This window comes from Semicossyphus pulcher, unplaced genomic scaffold (assembly GCF_022749685.1).
Source record: "Semicossyphus pulcher isolate SPU_LCO1_2020_fin unplaced genomic scaffold, fSemPul1.0.p SCAF_10, whole genome shotgun sequence".
In the NCBI taxonomy this organism is placed as follows: domain Eukaryota; kingdom Metazoa; phylum Chordata; class Actinopteri; order Labriformes; family Labridae; genus Semicossyphus; species Semicossyphus pulcher.
The window spans coordinates 7,173,466-7,190,819 of NW_027211604.1; the positions used below are offsets into that span (position 1 = coordinate 7,173,466).

Consider the following 17,354-nt stretch of genomic DNA (forward strand, 5'->3'; position numbering starts at 1 on the left):
CCTCATACAGGTATCGTAGGAAATTCAGATGATGGTTGTGCCAACATGTGCTCACAGTAGTAGGAAGCTAAGACAGAATACAAACAAATGGCAAAGAATGGGGTGCAAACCTGACAAACCTGACGAACAGAAAAGACACAAAAGAGCTTCTGCTTTTTCCAGAGTTTACCACACAAATCAAGAAGTGAACTGGCACAAACTCATTCAGTAAATGTACCAAACAAACATTACTCAAGGACAGGGCTGTCTATTTCATCCAGTTTGGGCAGATTCGATGCAGTCTGTGGACTAACACTAAATTAAATACAGAATCAGTTAAACCAGACTGCGAAATATCAGGAAACCCTGACTCATACGTTTCAAAGTAACTGATAGCTCATGGTAGTTTCATTAAAGTCGACAGCAGCTTGAGGGTTTGCTATATGTTTATCAAAGCACAATAGTCCTACCTACGATTGTTGTTTTAGTCCATTCACCTGGCTTAATATGTAGGTTGTGTAGGCCGTTAGCCACTCCTGCAGCTGTCTGTTGATTTTCCTGGTTTCAAACATGTACCTCCTCCATGTCAGAGTGGAGCTCATTTCAGTTCTGCTGACCTGCAACAAACATGGCACGCACTTCTGTCAGTGCAGGTTTAAGAGAGCCATTTAATATGACATATAAATCAAGCACAGGACACACACACACACACACACACACACACACACACACAGTGACTTTGTGGTTAAATCTACATGAATTTAGCATTTCAAATCAGTACAGCTAATAGAGTGCTTGCAGATAATTGTATACTTTATATTGACTATAAAATAGATGATAAAAAGGCTTGTAATCACATCACGTGTTATATGACTCAGTTTTCTAAATAACATTGCGTTACGCGATATGGAACTTCCATTCATTGTCCACTTATATTAAGGCAACTTCCCATTTCGGCACTTATACTTTGGCACTTAGGACCTTAAACTGTTAAGCCAAAAAGGTTGTATTCACACAGTTGCTTGAGAAACTGTGTGTACTGTATTAAAGTATTACTGTATTATATGTGTATTAAAGTCGTACTAATGTGTATTAAAGTCGTGATATTCATATCAGGACTTTAATACACATATAATATACGCATGGCTCGTTTTTAGGATGATATGTTTACAACAAAAAGAAGAAGTGTTACTTAAATACTTAAAGTTTAAGTTCAAAACGTAATTATCTTAGAGAAGGTTGGAGTTAATATTCTGATCTGATACTGTAAGTGCATTGTCATTAAATATTGTAGCCATATTGGATGTGTAATTAATGCAGAGGTTCCCCAACTTTCAGACCATGTACCACCACGTACCAAACCAAATTTTGCAAGTACAACTACACACAACAGATACTAACAATACCCCTATCATAACTATAATATTAAATATAAAAATTAGGTTATTACCACCACATGAAGATTGTGAACCACTAGTGTTACACTTACCACAGTTTGAGAATCACCACTCTTATGGATTAGGCTGTAAATATAACGTAAACTGAAAGTGTTGTAAAATGCTCTGTGGGTTTAACCACTCACTGTTTTTCTGCTTACCAAACCTCAGGTGGTGGTCAGACCCACGGGATTATGACTCATGCTGCTTCCTTAATGACCACTTTTATTTGTGTAACAGAAAACAACGTCTATCTATATGTATCTATCTGTATATTTATACATCTAATCTATTTATACTTCAGTCCATCGATGTTGGGGTCTGTTTCAGGAAACACTGACATCATGAAACTTCAGGTGTTTGTCGCTACGTCTGATGAGTCGAAACTACTACGTGCGCGTCCCCGCCCACCTGTTACAGAAACCGCCTAAAAAAGCTCGCGCCCGCTTCCCACTTCACATTTAGGTGCGGCTGAGGAACAGGTGCGTCGACAATCACTGAGAGACTTTTTAAATTGAAACATAAACTTTTTCTGGCATTTTTCTCAAGAAAGCCGAGGAATACGTCGATAGACATTAGCAAAGGAGCTAACTTTGTTAGAAAACTTAGGTAAAAACCGTCTTAGTGAGGAGTGGGGGATTTGTACCTTCACAGCAGGTGGACGTCGTCTCTTTGTTGATTCGCCCCTCAGTCTTTGAAGAAGAAGAAATGGCCAACTCGGGTCTGCAGATTTTGGGGTTCGCCCTGGCCCTCCTGGGTGTAATTGGATTGATAATTGGCACAATTTTGCCACAGTGGAAGATGTCTGCTTATGTCGGGGACAACATCATCACAGCGATAGCCATGTACGAGGGACTGTGGATGTCCTGCGCCTTCCAGAGCACAGGCCAGATCCAGTGCAAAGTGTACGACTCAATCCTGCAACTCAACGGTAAGTAACACACATTTGGGATTAAATTATATGTCACCGAGTTTCTTACTCATTGTGAGCGAAAGGTCAAATTTGAATGTTTTTTAGTTGGGCCTATTTAATGTGCAGTCATTTGTGATCATAAACATCATAAAATGTCATATTTACCCTAATAGTCGAAACACCTACTGTGTAGTTTATCACACAAAACTTATAGAAACTGTATTTAATGTTAAAGTAACTGACTTCAAAAACTGTTTATAATGTCTAGCCTCGTTAAAATATTAGGCTCCAGAAATAGTGTAACATATTAACATGCACCTGTTGAATGCGCTTGTAACGTTTTTTCTTTCGGCCATTTTTCTTTTACATTTCTTCTTCTGAGCTGCCCTCTACATCTCTTAACTGTTACCAGATTCCTTCAGCACGGACTAACCGGTTTAGTCACTTATTAACTCCCCTTTTATTCATACAGAAAACAAGTCATTTGTTTTAAACCACACTGCGAGGCCTCACCTGCACTGCACAGCTTCATGCCTCAGTGCAGAAACCTCCTTTCCCCTCCATATGTGCTAATTTGTGCATCACTTTGCTGCCATTGTTCAAGCACAGCTCTTCCTGTATGTGTGGAAACCCCCATAGTGTAAGACTTGCATTACGCAGCATAGGTAGTTACAGGTAAAACAACACCTGTATGAGCCACTGTTTAGGCAACAGGTCGAAATACCTGCCCCATAAACAGCTGCTTTGTCTTTGTTCTATAGGGCGTAAAATCCACACACAACTATTCGTTGCTACCTTTTTGGTCCTCTAAATATTTATATATTCACACAGAATATCTGTAGCTTTTTAAAGTCACATGACCTCATACTATATCTTTATGACTTATCCGTTATCTTAAAGTAGTAGCTAAATAGGTCAATGGTAGCATGATAGGTGTGCTTTTATTGTACATGTTTTAAATACAACTGGTTGATTGCCCTCAGGCATAAACTGCCTTAGTGTCACTGAGGGTGATGTCTGTAGGTCCCTCCCTATGTGTTTATCTTGACTTACTATGTTTACTACAAAACTCTTGGAGCTACAAGTAACTCGACACCTTTTCAGGTAAAAATCTCACAAATCGGCCATTTCCTCTTAAAAGCCTGAAGTGTCTTTTTATTATTGTTTTAATTTTTTTATGATCACTTATCAACTGTTTGATAAGTTATCTGCAGCACAGTGTGCCTTATCTTGTTCTGCAAACATGAACGCCACCCAACTTTGATAAACACTGTTTGATTAAAGCTGTGCATAGATATGGAGCAAGTGCACGAATAAAGACTCATTATTCAGAAATACCTGCTAAAAACCTACAAACTCATAGCTAAGATTTAGGAACTTCTTCTACCAAAACTTGTGACACCTTATTTGACATTCTTCACATTCTACTCAGGCCCCCGCGTCTTTCTGTAAATTAGTTTGTAGTCCACCTGCTGAATAGCACACTGTGAGCACCTGAAATCGGGGCGTGTCTTCCTCCGTAATGAAACCTGAAACCTGGTTAGACCTGTTTCTGACTTGCATGCATACAATCCCACACACTCGCTCCCCCGCCCCCGCTTCAGCTCCTTCAGGTTTCCGGTTAGAGCCAGTTTCTGTGGAGCGTTGTCATAGGGAGCGGCGAAGAGACAGAAGCCACCCTGTTGTGCATGAGCAGTTTTTGTTTCAAAATGGTGGGCTGTGAACAGAAAAAATAAGTGGAACCTTATGAAATAAATAAAATGAATCACTCTAGAAGTTAACTTTAAATTTGGTGAAATGGCCACACCTTTGACCCTATTCAACCTCTGTTAATAAGCATGAATAACTTGTCACATTAACCGATGGATTAACCCTCTCCTGTCCTCTTTCACAGGTGCCCTCCAGGCAACCCGTGCCCTCATGATCATAAGCATTATCGTAACTATCGCCGGCCTGGGCGTAGCCTGCATGGGAATGAAGTGCACCAACTGTGGCGGAGATGACAAATCGCGCAAGTCCAAGATTGCCATGGCTGGTGGAATTATCATCCTGGTTGGATGTAAGAAGCCATTTAAACCAGATTTTTTTTGTCTTTTGTGTGCGTTTTTCCTGTTCCCATTTTGTGTCACAGTTTAAGTGATGTTTTCCTTTCCTTTCCCACAGCTTTGTGTGCCATCGTTGCCTGCTCGTGGTATGCTCATGACATCATCCAGGCCTTCTATAACCCTTTCACCCCTGTCAATACCAAGTAAGTACAAGCTTCAAACTATGCACATTGAATAACATTTGCGTTATCAACCAGAGCAGCTGAACATTCTCTCGAGCAGACTTCGGTGCCACTAGACATGTTAGATGTTTATTTAAGATACCAGCTTTAAGCTCGTCCTCCTCCTGTTTCTGTATCCACACATTTGCATGAGTCCAGCCGCTCCTCCTGCTCATGAATGTATGTTTGTTTTACATTAGTCCACCCTTTTGACTGACTGCTCCTTGTTTTTCTGCAGGTATGAGTTTGGTTCTGCCATCTTCATCGCCTGGGCCGGAGCGTTCCTGTCTGTAGTGGGAGGCGCCATGCTGGCAGCATCCTGCCCGAGAAACAAATCTACACCGAAGTACCCCATCTCCAGACCCCCCAGCAGCAAGGAGTACGTTTGAGCGGGACCGGACCGGAGCAGTGTTAGAGGCTGAAGGAACACTTTGACATTCGTACTTGTCCAACTCAGAGATTGATCGTTGAAAAGATGTATCCCAGGAGGTGATCAGTTCTGTTTTTATGTTGTATTTTAGTTACTTCAGGGCCACCCTGTGATGTTACTGTAATATTATTATTTTAACAAATGCATTAAAGTTTTAAATAACGGCTGTTTACCTCTTAAAGCTTATTGGCCTGTTTGGAGCTACAGTCAGTGCTTACTGATTTGTATACTATGTAGTATACTATCCACTTAGTTGACACCTGTAAAGCACTAAGTTAAAGAGAAACAATGAGATGATACAAATTGGTGTGTTGAATGTCTTTCACATCCTGAATGCTGCAGTGCACAGTGCATTAGGAGTGTACAGTGTGTTAAATGGTTTGAACGCACTGAATAAAAATCAGATATGGCATTGGACAATTATAGCACCATTTGTTACAGTGTAGGCTGAATGCATGCAGTTCATCTGGCACCTCCAGAAGCATTTTGCTGCCATAGTTACCGCGTGTTTGTGCCTTATTTATATGAATGTGACAAATCACTTGGTACCACTGTAGACTATTTGATTTTAATCAAGTGCCGGAGTAATATTTTAACTCTATAAATAACAGTAAACTGATTCCTCTGTAACTCAGATTGCCAATATTTTTGCCGATCCACGCACAGCCTGATGTTGTGAGTTATCTATATATGTTCTGTAATGTGTGAATGGGCTTTTTTTAACTCACAATAGTGCTGCACTCATCAAATTCTCAGTTTTTTAAAAAACTTTTTAAATCGTGATATTTCAATGTTTGTGTTGTGTACATAAAATAAAAGTGGAACATTTAAAGTTGTTTTGTTGTGATCTATTCTAACTTGCATGACAGGAAAACGCAGCTCGAAGTGCTTTAAGAGCTCAATTATTGAACCGAGTACATGAAAGAAATGCTCGTAGACAGATTCACAAACCACGCTGTAGAACATACAGCTGATGTGTGGATTTAATTCTGTACAAGTTCAGCTCGGACCTACAGTACGCTGGCATCTAGACAAGTTGGTGGGCAAACATGAAAGTCTCAGGTTGCAGATTATTTTCCTATGTTGGCAGGAAGAAGAAATCATCAGGGCCACACTGGCTGGGAGCCATCTTCCTTTTGGTTGATTGCTGCATAATGGCTCACAACATGACAGTTGCTTTGGCTGTATTGCCACCTTGTGGTGCCTAAAGGTAACTGCTTTCAGTTGGCGTAAATATGCACTGTATTGATGAATGTAGTTGACAATATAAACCGCTTCATAATAGTATCAGTGAAAGTATTATCATGCATCCTGACTGAGGCCTGTACCTTGGATAAGATTTGACATGATGTATGAAGGTGATATTTCCTCTCAGTGATCCATTCCTGTCACCTTATCCCTCCTGTCTCTTTACACCTTGTCTCATCTCCCCTCAATTTGTCATTAAATGCCTTCAAGCTCTGATTCTTGTTATTAATCAGACCCAGCAGTGACTTGCTCTAGTTCTCTTCTGCTCTCATTCTGCCTTCATTATTCTCTCCCTCCCTCAGGTCACATCTGTAAAGTAATGGGGATAATGATTTCACTCCTAAGTGGCAAAACTGTCTGACCACAGTCTGCTTCTGTCCTTTAAAACTCACACAATGTTTTTAAAGTAGGGAACTATCCTCTATTGGTGCTTGATTTCTTTATGTATTAATGAAACAAACATTTTGTTATAGTATTTGGTTTGAAGCAAGAAATATTCTTTCACACATGGTCCTTGCCTCCTCTCCTTCGCTGGCATTCAAAATGAATGTTTTCATTGCAACATTTTGCCTCCCTGCATACATTTATCTGCTGGCCTCCCTAATCTTATCATTTTTCACAGTAAATCCAGGCCCTCGCATCACATTTCTTTCGTACTGAATCACTAAATGATGATGAATGACCACTGTCCATCACCCCTTTATCACACTTACAGGAAATGATGCACTTAGTCTATTTAAGTGCCCGTGTATTGGACCACTGTAGGTATAAACAAACCAAATGATGGTCTTAAAGTGGCCTTGTTGCCATGTGCCTGAACCTCGTCTGCCAACTGTCGTCACATCAACATTCAGTCCTGTGCAGGTGACTTGTCCTGTGCCGCATAAACGCAAGAGAGCGCACGACTTTTAGAAACGTATGTAATGCCTTCGAGCCTACATCATAAACCATGGTCGCAATGAAACAATATGCCCTATCTCTCTCCAAAACTAAAATGCAATCAAGGTTAGGATTTGATTTCCCGACAAATTCAAAGCTTCAAAGCTGTTAAGCCCAGCTCGTGAGGGAGAGAGAGAAGGGAAGCAACACAAAACCAGCTGTTTCTGGTAGAAGAAAAAGTTATTTATTGAAAAAGAAGTAAATCGTTAACTAACAAAAAGTGAGGCAAAATGCGCAAGTGAAAGTACCTGTGGGTGCTCATGTAATCAATAAATAAATACAACAAACAGAGGACTCTTAAATAGAGTTGAAAACGCCACTATATAAACAAATGGAAATAAAACCTAACTCACTGCACTGACTAACCAATCCAAACAAGTGAACAGCACCCCTGCACCTAGTGTGTCGAACAAATGATTCCTAAGGTGAGTTTTTGTGTGATACTGAAACTAAAACCAGTTATCTCGATATTCTCGAACTCAGGTATTGCCCTGATTTTTATCCAGTTTGCAGTTTCGACATTAAAAAAACATTGCTGCTGTATTCTGAAGAATAACAGACGTCATAGACACACGGATAACAATGACAAAGACATATGAAGACATCTCCCATTCTGTGTCAATAAAGTATCACGTTTAGGGCACCGGTTTAACTCAACGGTTGAATTGGCGGCAGAGGCTATAGTCCTTCATGCGGCTGCCCCAGGCTCGACTCCCAACCTTGGCCCTTTACTGCGTGTCGTACCCCGTTCTCTCTTCCCCTGTCTCCAACCTTATCCACTGTCCTCTGTGTAAATAAAGGCATAAATCTTTAACGTATATCTATACATATAATGTTAAACTGAGAACAGAAAATTAGCTGCGAGATAAACAGAATACAAAGAACGTAAGTGGAAGTGTTTTGTGGAATCAGACGATGTAATTCGCATCTTTTAACCAATAACTCAGAATCAGCTCTATTGGCCAGGTATGGACACATAAAAGGAATTTGACTCCGGTGTAACTTTGATCTCGATGTACACTTAAACACTAAACATTAAAAATTAAACTAATATGCACAAGCCTACATTCAACATTAAATATTAAACTAGTACCTACAAGCCTGCGAAAGACAATATTGCAAATATGAGGAGGGCAACGAGGCTGAAATATGATTCAGAAAAAACATGTAATTATGTTAGATGGGTTAATTTACATGAGATAGTTCCCACTATTTATTTACAATACTCTTAACTAGAACTGCACTTTCTGCAACGCTCTACCCTTTGCCTTGAAGACAAATTGAAGAGAGGGACGACTGAGTAACACAAACTCAAAGAACACCTTATTCTACTCTGGATGTTCAAAGAAACAAGAGACAACTTTCTGAGCTTGACATTTTTAATAGAAAGTCAGTTGCTGCACATAAAATAAATGCATTGATCTTAAAATGTTTTTCTCATTGAGGAGAAATGGAACAATGTAACGTTTTTAAGTTTTTATTTAATCAGTCTCGGGGAAGTCTTCCAAACCCACAGCACATTTAAAGTCATACAGACACTTCTTTCTTGAGGACGTGGAATGATCTGCTTTAACAGGCCTCATGCATCAACATTTAGATTTTTTAATGTTATTTCAACAGGTCAAATGAGCGCAGAATTTTATTCAACTTTAGTACAGTGGGAATATTTTAGATCAGGTATCTTAACTCCTGAAGATTCTGGTTTGGAAACATGTTGGCAACTCTTGTACTCTTCATGCATCGAGTCACTCGCATTATAAGTACTTAACACTTCGGAAACAAGGCTAACAGATTGATATCCACTGCTGCCACTTACACAGCTGAAATGCAAAGGGCTCTTTAACTCGTTACTTCAGTGGATCCATTCTGGACGGTAAAACAGAAAATGATTTGAATTCTGATACGATGTTTCAAACAGAAACTAACAAAGTTATTAGAAGAATCTCGCAGCAGCATCAACATTCAAAACATCTCAGAAAGTGCAAAGTTTTTAAGTTCATGACGGTTCTAGGCAAATCAGTGTTGTGATGATAACGTATGCTTTGCTGGTTGTTGAAAATGGATTTAGGCTGATGTTTCTTAAGCTGCTTTGTTGCTAGTCTAGTTCGCATGTAATGATGTGGATCTTTATTGTTCCTGCATGAGGCCAAATCACACCTCTCTGTAAATATATATAAAAACACACATGAAGTTTCCCTCCATGCTCAGGTGCCAACAATCTAGCGAGAATTTTATTTACACATTTACAAAAATGCAAATTTGTAAGTATATTCAACAAGTAATTTTTCTGCCCGAATGAGAGGGCGATGGAGGAAAGACAACACCACACCGTGCTGTCGCCTCCCACATCTCTCTAGTCTCTTCTTACAGGAGGGCAGGTACAGAATCAGTGAGAGCGTGAGGCACAGAGTGGAGCTTCAGAGGGTTTGAGAGGTGCAACCGGAACAAACAAGTCATAAAAAGGAGATAATAAAACTACTGAGACTGTTATTTAGCATCTTTCACCGTCTGCCTCCACTTCCACAGGTCAGCAATGTCCTAGAGAAACAAAATTGTTGGTTAACATGGTGGCACAAGCACATGGCAGGGATAGAGACAAATAAAAAGCCTTATACAGTACGAAAGGGAGAAACAAATCCAGTTAACTTCATTTAGTTTGACATTTTTTATGTACTGCCCTGAATATTTAACTGCTTTTGCCGTTAGCTTTGTTGTAACACAACTACTACTAGCCGTCTAAGAACACCTTGAAAGGCCAACACATCTCAACTTTTGATCTCCCTTGTGGTAGGTTCATAAAATGGGTTTAAGGCAACTAAGGCTTAGAGCATTATGTCTACTTTTTCTATTTAAAGATATGCAATTAAACTCCTGCACAATGTCTAATTTCCAATACATTTATTGGCTTGCAACGTTTCGGCGCTCGACCTTCATCAGGTAAACAGTTTGTTGGCCATCAAAGTAATAATCTCAAATGTTTTTGTTTAAATGTCTGTTAAGTCACTTTCTATCGCTGAATGAGGTAACACAATGGTGATTGAGCCTATGGCCCACTGATGAAAGTGACATTTGCAGAAAAAAAACCTCTCAAGCGGCGCCCAGTTAGTGACGCGTTTTCCATCAGCCAGCAGTGGTTGGTCTGCCAGAGAGGGTAGGCGGAGCTAAGCGGCTGCTTTTCCGGTCTGTGCAAGTGTTACGAGTCAACAGTAATCGACTATGGCTGAACAAACAAAGAAAAGATCGATGACTACAGATACAACTTCAAAAATAAGTGAAAATCTAAAGAAAAAGAAACAAACTCGACGCTCAGATGAAGGCAAACTGTTTAAAAAGGAAAGTGACCATCAGCGAGGAAAATCAAGAGTTAAAGCTGTCGCCAAAGAGAACGAACAGAGATCCTCGAGATTACAACTTTAAGTAGGTTGTGTCCGCAATCTTGAAGCCAATCAACATGCCTGATCTTCATAAATAACTTAAAACAAATTAATAAATCACCAACATCAGCTTCCTGACTGGGAGTTAACATATCTTAAGCAAACAAAGTTAAAGAAATTATTCATAATAAATTCCTAAACTCAAGTAAATGGGACCTTCGTTGTTAAGGGGACAATGAAGATCCCGAAGGCTGAATTACAAGTGATGATGGCCACCAACTGTTCGCCTGATGAAGGTCGAGCACCAAAATGAAAGCACCTCTCCTACAGACAAGTATTTCACTACTTTGTATTTGAAGATAAAAATGTAGACCATCCAAATTCTCTTTTGAAAGATGCTCATTTCCTGTCACACTTTGGTGAAAGATTAAAGATGTATGTTTTAATACAGACCATAATTATACAGCACCATAATGTAGGACAGTTTAGGACAGATTACACTAGCTAAGAAAGTCTGTGCAAAGGTCAAAGTGTAATTTTAAGATGTCAGATTATATTTAGACTCTCTTTTCCAAATGTACAAAACCTTTTAGACTCAAAATGAACAACAACGTGTCTGTGAAATATTAGCAGGCAGTGTGATGTCGTACTGTACCTTGACTTCTGTGACTTTGTAACTGTTCTTCACAAAGTTCTCAAACTTGGGCTGGATTTTAGGTAATGTGACTCCCTGTAAAAAGGAAACAATAACAGGTTTTAGTTTTCCTGCCGTCATGTCGAACCTTTTAATTTAGAGGAAAGGCACCAACCTTCTTAACAGCTTCCATCATCTTTGCTTTCATCTCAGGAACTGTGAGGATTGTTTTGGGTGTTGGTGGGGTTTTAGGAGACTTCTCACCCTTACCTTTAGGAGTCTTTTCCTGTGAACAACATGTAGGTCAGATATTAGGCAACAGAGACCATGTTTTTTTTGGGTCTTTCACACTAAGGAATTTGGATAAGAGAAGCTTAGAAGGCTTATCGATATACGCTCTACAATCATTGGTTAAGTCCACAGCACATCTGTGGACTTAAAACGCTGCAGAAATGAAAACCACCTGTTACCTGTTTTTTGGCCGGAGTGCCGGGCTTAGCGCTCTTTCCATTCTGAGCAGGGGACTTTTGTTTGGATGGGGTAGGCTTGGCCTGTCAAAAAAATACATGCCTCTGTTAGATTAAAAAAAAAGACTGCAAGCTGGAGCTGAGCGAAACCGTTTGACCAGGTGCTTACCTTAACAGGTGACTCCTCCTCCTCGCTCTCTTCTTCATCATCATCTTCATCATCATCATCCCTGAGAAACAAACGCCAATCAAGATTAAGAGTCAAAACGCAACAAGCAGATAAAAAGTGAACGTTGTAAATCTATATACAATCTATTAAAAAGGTTTGTAGACGGTTTGTCCGACTCTGTTCCATCATATGTTTAAACACTCACACGCATCATGATCAAGATCATCTTTATGTGCAATGTCAACAGTTTAATGATCAGCTAAATCAAAATGTATTTAGAGTTATATGTTTCACATTACTGTGATAAAAGGTTTAAATCGAAACAAATATTCCCCGTTGTCTGTCATGATGTCAGATCAAGTGTTCGCCTGAGTGCTGAAACACTGTCTCAGTGCAACAAGGCGGCTTAAGCATTTCTCAGGTAGCAGTAAAACTGAGGTAAACACAAGCCAAGCCATTTCCATGAAGAGAAAAGGATCTATATGTACACCTAGAAATCACACACAACAGTATTTCCACCAGAGACACAAAACCAGATGAAGAAAAAGCACCAACAGCTTCTACCCAGAAATATCCTCACTGCCTCAAGTAAAGTGGCTGTTTATGAACACCTTTAATGACAAACATGACTGAATGACATCATTTCACTTTGACCCAGCTGATAAGAGTGAATCCCCCTTAGTTGTGCAGATGTCTTTATGTATTTAAAAATCCCGTCAAAAATCCAGCCCTCATTTTTCTATCAAACTGATGCAGATATTATGTAGAGGTGACATGTTGTAATGCACAGCATGCGCCAGCAGAGGTCAGGCTACTGCTGGGGAAACGGATGAAAGACAGAGCGGAGAAAGATGGCGCAACTGTAACAAATAATACAGGTTTAAGCAACACTTATTATGACCAGCATGCTGTGTATTATGCCGTCAGCTGATGACCTCAATAAATGATGGGCTACTTTGCAATCGGAGGATGGGTCCGGAGAGTTACAGCGGGGTCGCGCCCTGGAAATTTGAAACTGGCAAGCGCAGTGACCCGGAGAGAAAAGAGATCAGCGACCAATTAATCCGTTATTTTCGCGTGTCTGCGTGCGTCTTTGAGATCTGCAAGTCGTTTAATTTATGTTAACATGTCATATAATCCTGTGTTGTGTTGCATGACACGTCCAAGTAACTGCATAACCACGTCATGCATGTGTAACAGGGACTTCCCCCTCCAAGCAGCCGCTCATATTCCTTATAACCCGGTATTATGGACAGAAGGTATGATGGTGTGAAAAAATGGATACCGGCCAGGCCTAGCAGGGAAGCTGTGCCAAGTCCAAGTCCAAGTGTAGAAAAAAAACAACATTTTGGACCCATGTATTTGAGTTTCTGTGTGTGTGAATGTGTATATCGCGACACTCACTCATCATCCATATCTTCATCATCATCGTCGTCGTCATCCTCATCCAAGTCCATTTTCATTTTTTTCTGTACAAAAGTAAAAAAACAAAAGCGGGTTATCGTCACTGAAATGTGGAAACATGAACAACCAGAGGAGGGAGGGGGTAACTAACCTGAGACTTGAGGGCAGGGGAGGCAGCGGGTCTCTTCTTTGATGTTCTGACGTCTTCCTCCTCTTCTTCCTCATCCTCATCGTCCTCTTCGTCAAAGGACTGATCGGCCTCCATCACTTTAGGAACAATTTAGTAATGTTATGCTAGATTTACAACCTATATAAACCATTCAATTCAAGATATTAAACTACAGCAATCCACCACAATAATTGAACACAGAGCTGCTTCTTAGGATCAGTTTAAATGTCCGGGTAACTCACTGACGAGGTGTTGTCCGCTGAGGTGGATTGGACCAGCACCTGCCTTCAGACGGAAAACTGCTGGAGGTGTGATGGTGAATCCGCCAAGACATACCTGCAACAAACACATCAGCATCCATCATTTACAGCCAGAAGGTCGTCTTAAAAGGTTCACTTTACACCAGTACTAAAATATTTAACAGACAATGTTTCTGTACATTAAAAAAAAAAAGTTGTCTTACACTTGGCAGGGTAGAGGGCTTCAGTGAAACGAGTGCTGCCTTGATTTTCTGCCCCTCTGTGTCCTGTCCTTCCACCTCCACCATGTGAAGTTCATCTTTAGTGCTGGGGTCCACACAGGCCTGGAGAGCGGGAGGAGACAGTCAGCTGTAATGTGCTAACCTGTGGGGTTCTTTCACTTCAGGCCAGTTTGGTTCTGTTCAAACAAACTCTGCACGACTGCTTGGTTCAGTTTGTATGAGGTTTGAAGATAACAGAATTCTGTGATAAACTACTGTTAAATCCATCTCCTTTTCATTATCTAAAAATGAGCACTCTGTATGAGGGTTTTATAACTATGGGATATCTTAGCATGGTAGCATGTATTGTGCACATGATGCTGGGAGGTATGCTTAGCTTATGTCCCGTTTCAGTCCCTGTCGGACAGAAAAGTGAAACAACCCACTTCTTATTTTTACTGTTTCTACTTGTTTGACAACATTTATGACCTGAGGTGATATTTGATTTAATCATTTAATTGTGAGCTCTTTGACTACAGAGAATATAAATGAACACATGTTCTGTTTAGTGCAGTATGACTCTTTGCCATAAAAAATAAGCCACAAAAAAACATTTTTTCAATAATAAAAATCTATTTCAACACATAAGAATTTGTTTCCATGCTGTGTATTTGTTACCTTATGCCACACCGAGACACAAGGGACTGGGGCTGTCAACAAATATTCTAAATTCAAATATATAACAGAATTGTAGTAAAAAAGGATATTAGATTATTAAAAATTAATATCTGATGTGAAAATATCAGCACTGCAGCGGCTGTCTCACAAGCTCTTGCGCACTCTTAGTTAAGGAGCATCTTTGAATGCACACAACGCCACTTTACATGTTAATAATTTATTTTAGTCTAGCTGAAAAGTAATGATGGCGGAGAATTCAAATCCCAGCCCGGCCGAGAGAGAGAGAGAGAGAGAGAGAGAGAGAGAGAGAGAGAGAGAGAGAGAGAGAGAGAGAGAGAGAGAGAGAGAGAGAGAGATTCTCACCCCCAGTATAACAGACAGGTAGACGTATGTTTATGTTTAAATAATTATAGCCTAGCCGTCACAGCACAGCTTGCTTGGAGCACTGAATTTGTGTTGTACCGTAACCTAATTATATTATTTGTTTATTTTGCAAGGTGTAGGAAGCCCATGTTGCTCTTTTAGAAGGCATGTTTATTCTTAAATAAATATATCTTTGAACGCAAGTGTGTCTCTTGTTGTATTGGTATGTCCTCTTGTGGACATATTGCGCAAAAATAGATATTCGAAAAGTTCGAACCTGTGTGTTTTTTAGAAGGTATAATCGAACATTTTTGTTCAGTACTACAAGGGACCATATTCTCCAAATGCTTATTGGAGAGCCATTCCTCTGAGGCTGCTCATATAAACACTTATCAAATACCAAGCCACGAGCAACTTAACACTTCAAGCTTTTTATTTAATTATCGGTCAATCTCTGCACCAAGCGGATGAGATAGCCATGCAATACGCGGCCATTCTTTTAACTGCTGCACTAAAGTGCCCCCATTTGTCTAACATTCAAACATGTTACAGTTCACAAACAGCGGTAAACAGAATCAAAAAAGGAGGAATATCTTTTATGTAGGAACAAGTTAAAATTAATTTGCAAGCCCCCTTTGAATGTGTTATATCTCAGGTAACTCACCATCCTCAGATCTAGCTGATGCTCAAAGGTATCATCCTCATCCTCAGGATTGAACACCACCTCCTTTCCAGCTTCCAGGACGCACCCTGATGAAAACATGTCGAATAACAAACCAACAATTTATGAAAAGTGCTCCAACAGGAACTATTTACAAAATGTGTACCTTTAATAGGTTAGTTGTTTGCTTAAAAAAAAAAAGGTTCGGCAATATGTTGCAATATTTCACATGCACAGAAGAGGGAGCCATACAGACTACTGATATGAGTATTTCCACATGGCCTTGGCTCAGGGGAACCCCTCGTGTGGGAGAATAACTGTATAATAATCACCTATGCATTGCATATTCATCTACACAACTACAGGGCATCTGTGGAGTCTCCTAGCAAACACTTTGAATTTCATGTTACCGTACTTATTAGGACGTTATGAACATAGTTTTCAGTAATTTCTACTGAAAGAAAGGTGATGTACACTTTGCTGTGAATCCCATACTCAAACTTAAAGATGTCTTTTATTGTATTATAGACATGTATTCTGTGGTATGTCTGTGTGTATGGCTGCTCCCCGTTAGTCGGTAACTTTGTTAATGTGCTGCTGCCTGTCTTTGCCAGGACACTCTCGTTATAGATATTTTTAACCTCAAGAGCTTTTTCCTGGTTAAATCAAAAATAAATAACTACTCGACGTCTAAAAATAAGAGTCATTAATAGAATTTATTTCCGCCTTTTAATTCTCATAGTAAAACAATAACATTAGGCTATTCTTTGCAGCGTAACTAACGGGATAACTTTCTTTTAAACACCACAGATGAAGATAATAAACATTTACTTATATCCACATAGTCTGAATAAACTCTTAATATTGTCTTTCGTGTGTTTTCTTCCCGCTTTATAAATATAGGTCACATATGAGGTGAGTTTCCATCTCATGAGGAAAGGTTAAACCAGGTGACGGGACAGAGAGAGGGGGTCCGCATGTGTTTGAAACCACGTTGACATGCGTCTTTCTGACAAGCTAAAACCAGTCAGGTCAGTTATGAGCTGAAAGTGTTCAGTTAATCAAAATGAGATTTATATGAAAAATAATATGACAGTTAAACTACAAATGGAGGGGAAGTGTTTAAATATTAACATTGTTCATAAAATATGGGCGCCGCCATGTTGATATCAAACACGTGTGCAGCTCAGTCTGCTCTAAAGCCGCGCTTTTAACCAGGACTCCGTCAACCCTCTGACACATTATTTAACGATTAATAAGGCAACAGATCACACTTGAAATGACTACACATGAAAAAACAAAGTTATGGTTACATTACAAGTCAAATTCAGCTAAGTTAAGCAGCTAATTTCAAGTTTCCTCTGATATCAGCAGTCTAACATGAGGACGTGCAACGTTAAACACATTGAAGTCACACAGGAAATGCAGAATTATCTCACCGTAAAGAAAGGTCTGTGGTGCCATTGGTTCCTCGTCTAAACCGTTCATTTTTGTGAGATTAAAACGCTGACAACCTGCAACTTGTCTGCGGCGGAAGACTAACTGAAGTCCTACTAGTAACCACTGACTAACGTGGTACTCAGGCGGCTGCTCTCTTCTTCTCCGCTTCTACGTGCTGGATTTAGAGCAACAGTTAGTCACAGCGCCACCTACTGTACGACAGTATGTAGGGTACCCAGTACAGGTCTCGTCATTTAGTTTCGGTCGTATAATCACTTGTTATACTGGTGTTTTCCTATTTCCTTAAACAGTGGCTGCTTCAAC

General features: G+C 39.9%; 2 protein-coding genes across 2 annotated transcripts; one reads left to right on the forward strand and one right to left on the reverse strand.

Moving 5' to 3' along the window:
* Positions 1-1,889: 1,889 nt before the first annotated feature.
* LOC138603326 (claudin-7-A-like) lies at positions 1,890-5,856 on the forward strand. Its single transcript, XM_069675038.1, has 4 exons — positions 1,890-2,346; positions 4,223-4,387; positions 4,492-4,576; positions 4,833-5,856. The coding sequence occupies exons 1-4, from the start codon at positions 2,124-2,126 to the stop codon at positions 4,981-4,983; spliced, it is 624 nt and encodes a 207-aa protein (XP_069531139.1). The 5' UTR covers positions 1,890-2,123; the 3' UTR covers positions 4,984-5,856.
* A 2,727-nt stretch (positions 5,857-8,583) lies between these two features.
* On the reverse strand, positions 8,584-17,169 carry npm1a (nucleophosmin 1a). The gene is made up of 11 exons (XM_069670676.1): positions 17,030-17,169; positions 15,594-15,679; positions 13,892-14,011; positions 13,671-13,764; positions 13,411-13,526; positions 13,260-13,324; positions 11,856-11,916; positions 11,690-11,770; positions 11,395-11,505; positions 11,241-11,315; positions 8,584-9,749 (listed from the first exon to the last, which is right to left on the reverse strand). Exons 1-11 carry the CDS (start codon positions 17,076-17,078, stop codon positions 9,699-9,701), a joined length of 909 nt encoding a protein of 302 aa, XP_069526777.1. The 5' UTR covers positions 17,079-17,169; the 3' UTR covers positions 8,584-9,698.
* Between the last annotated feature and the right edge of the window lie 185 nt (positions 17,170-17,354).

Coding starts and splice junctions, on each gene's coding strand:
- LOC138603326 (XM_069675038.1), top strand. CDS start 2,124: ATGGCCAACTCGGGTCTGCAGATTTTGGGGTTCGCCCTGGCCCTCCTG. Junction 2,347..4,222: donor CTCAATCCTGCAACTCAACG/GTAAGTAACACA, acceptor CCTCTTTCACAG/GTGCCCTCCAGGCAACCCGT. Junction 4,388..4,491: donor AATTATCATCCTGGTTGGAT/GTAAGAAGCCAT, acceptor CCTTTCCCACAG/CTTTGTGTGCCATCGTTGCC.
- npm1a (XM_069670676.1), bottom strand. CDS start 17,078: ATGAACGGTTTAGACGAGGAACCAATGGCACCACAGACCTTTCTTTAC. Junction 15,680..17,029: donor ACCACAGACCTTTCTTTACG/GTGAGATAATTC, acceptor TGTTTTCATCAG/GGTGCGTCCTGGAAGCTGGA. Junction 13,325..13,410: donor CCCCTGCCCTCAAGTCTCAG/GTTAGTTACCCC, acceptor ACTTTTGTACAG/AAAAAAATGAAAATGGACTT.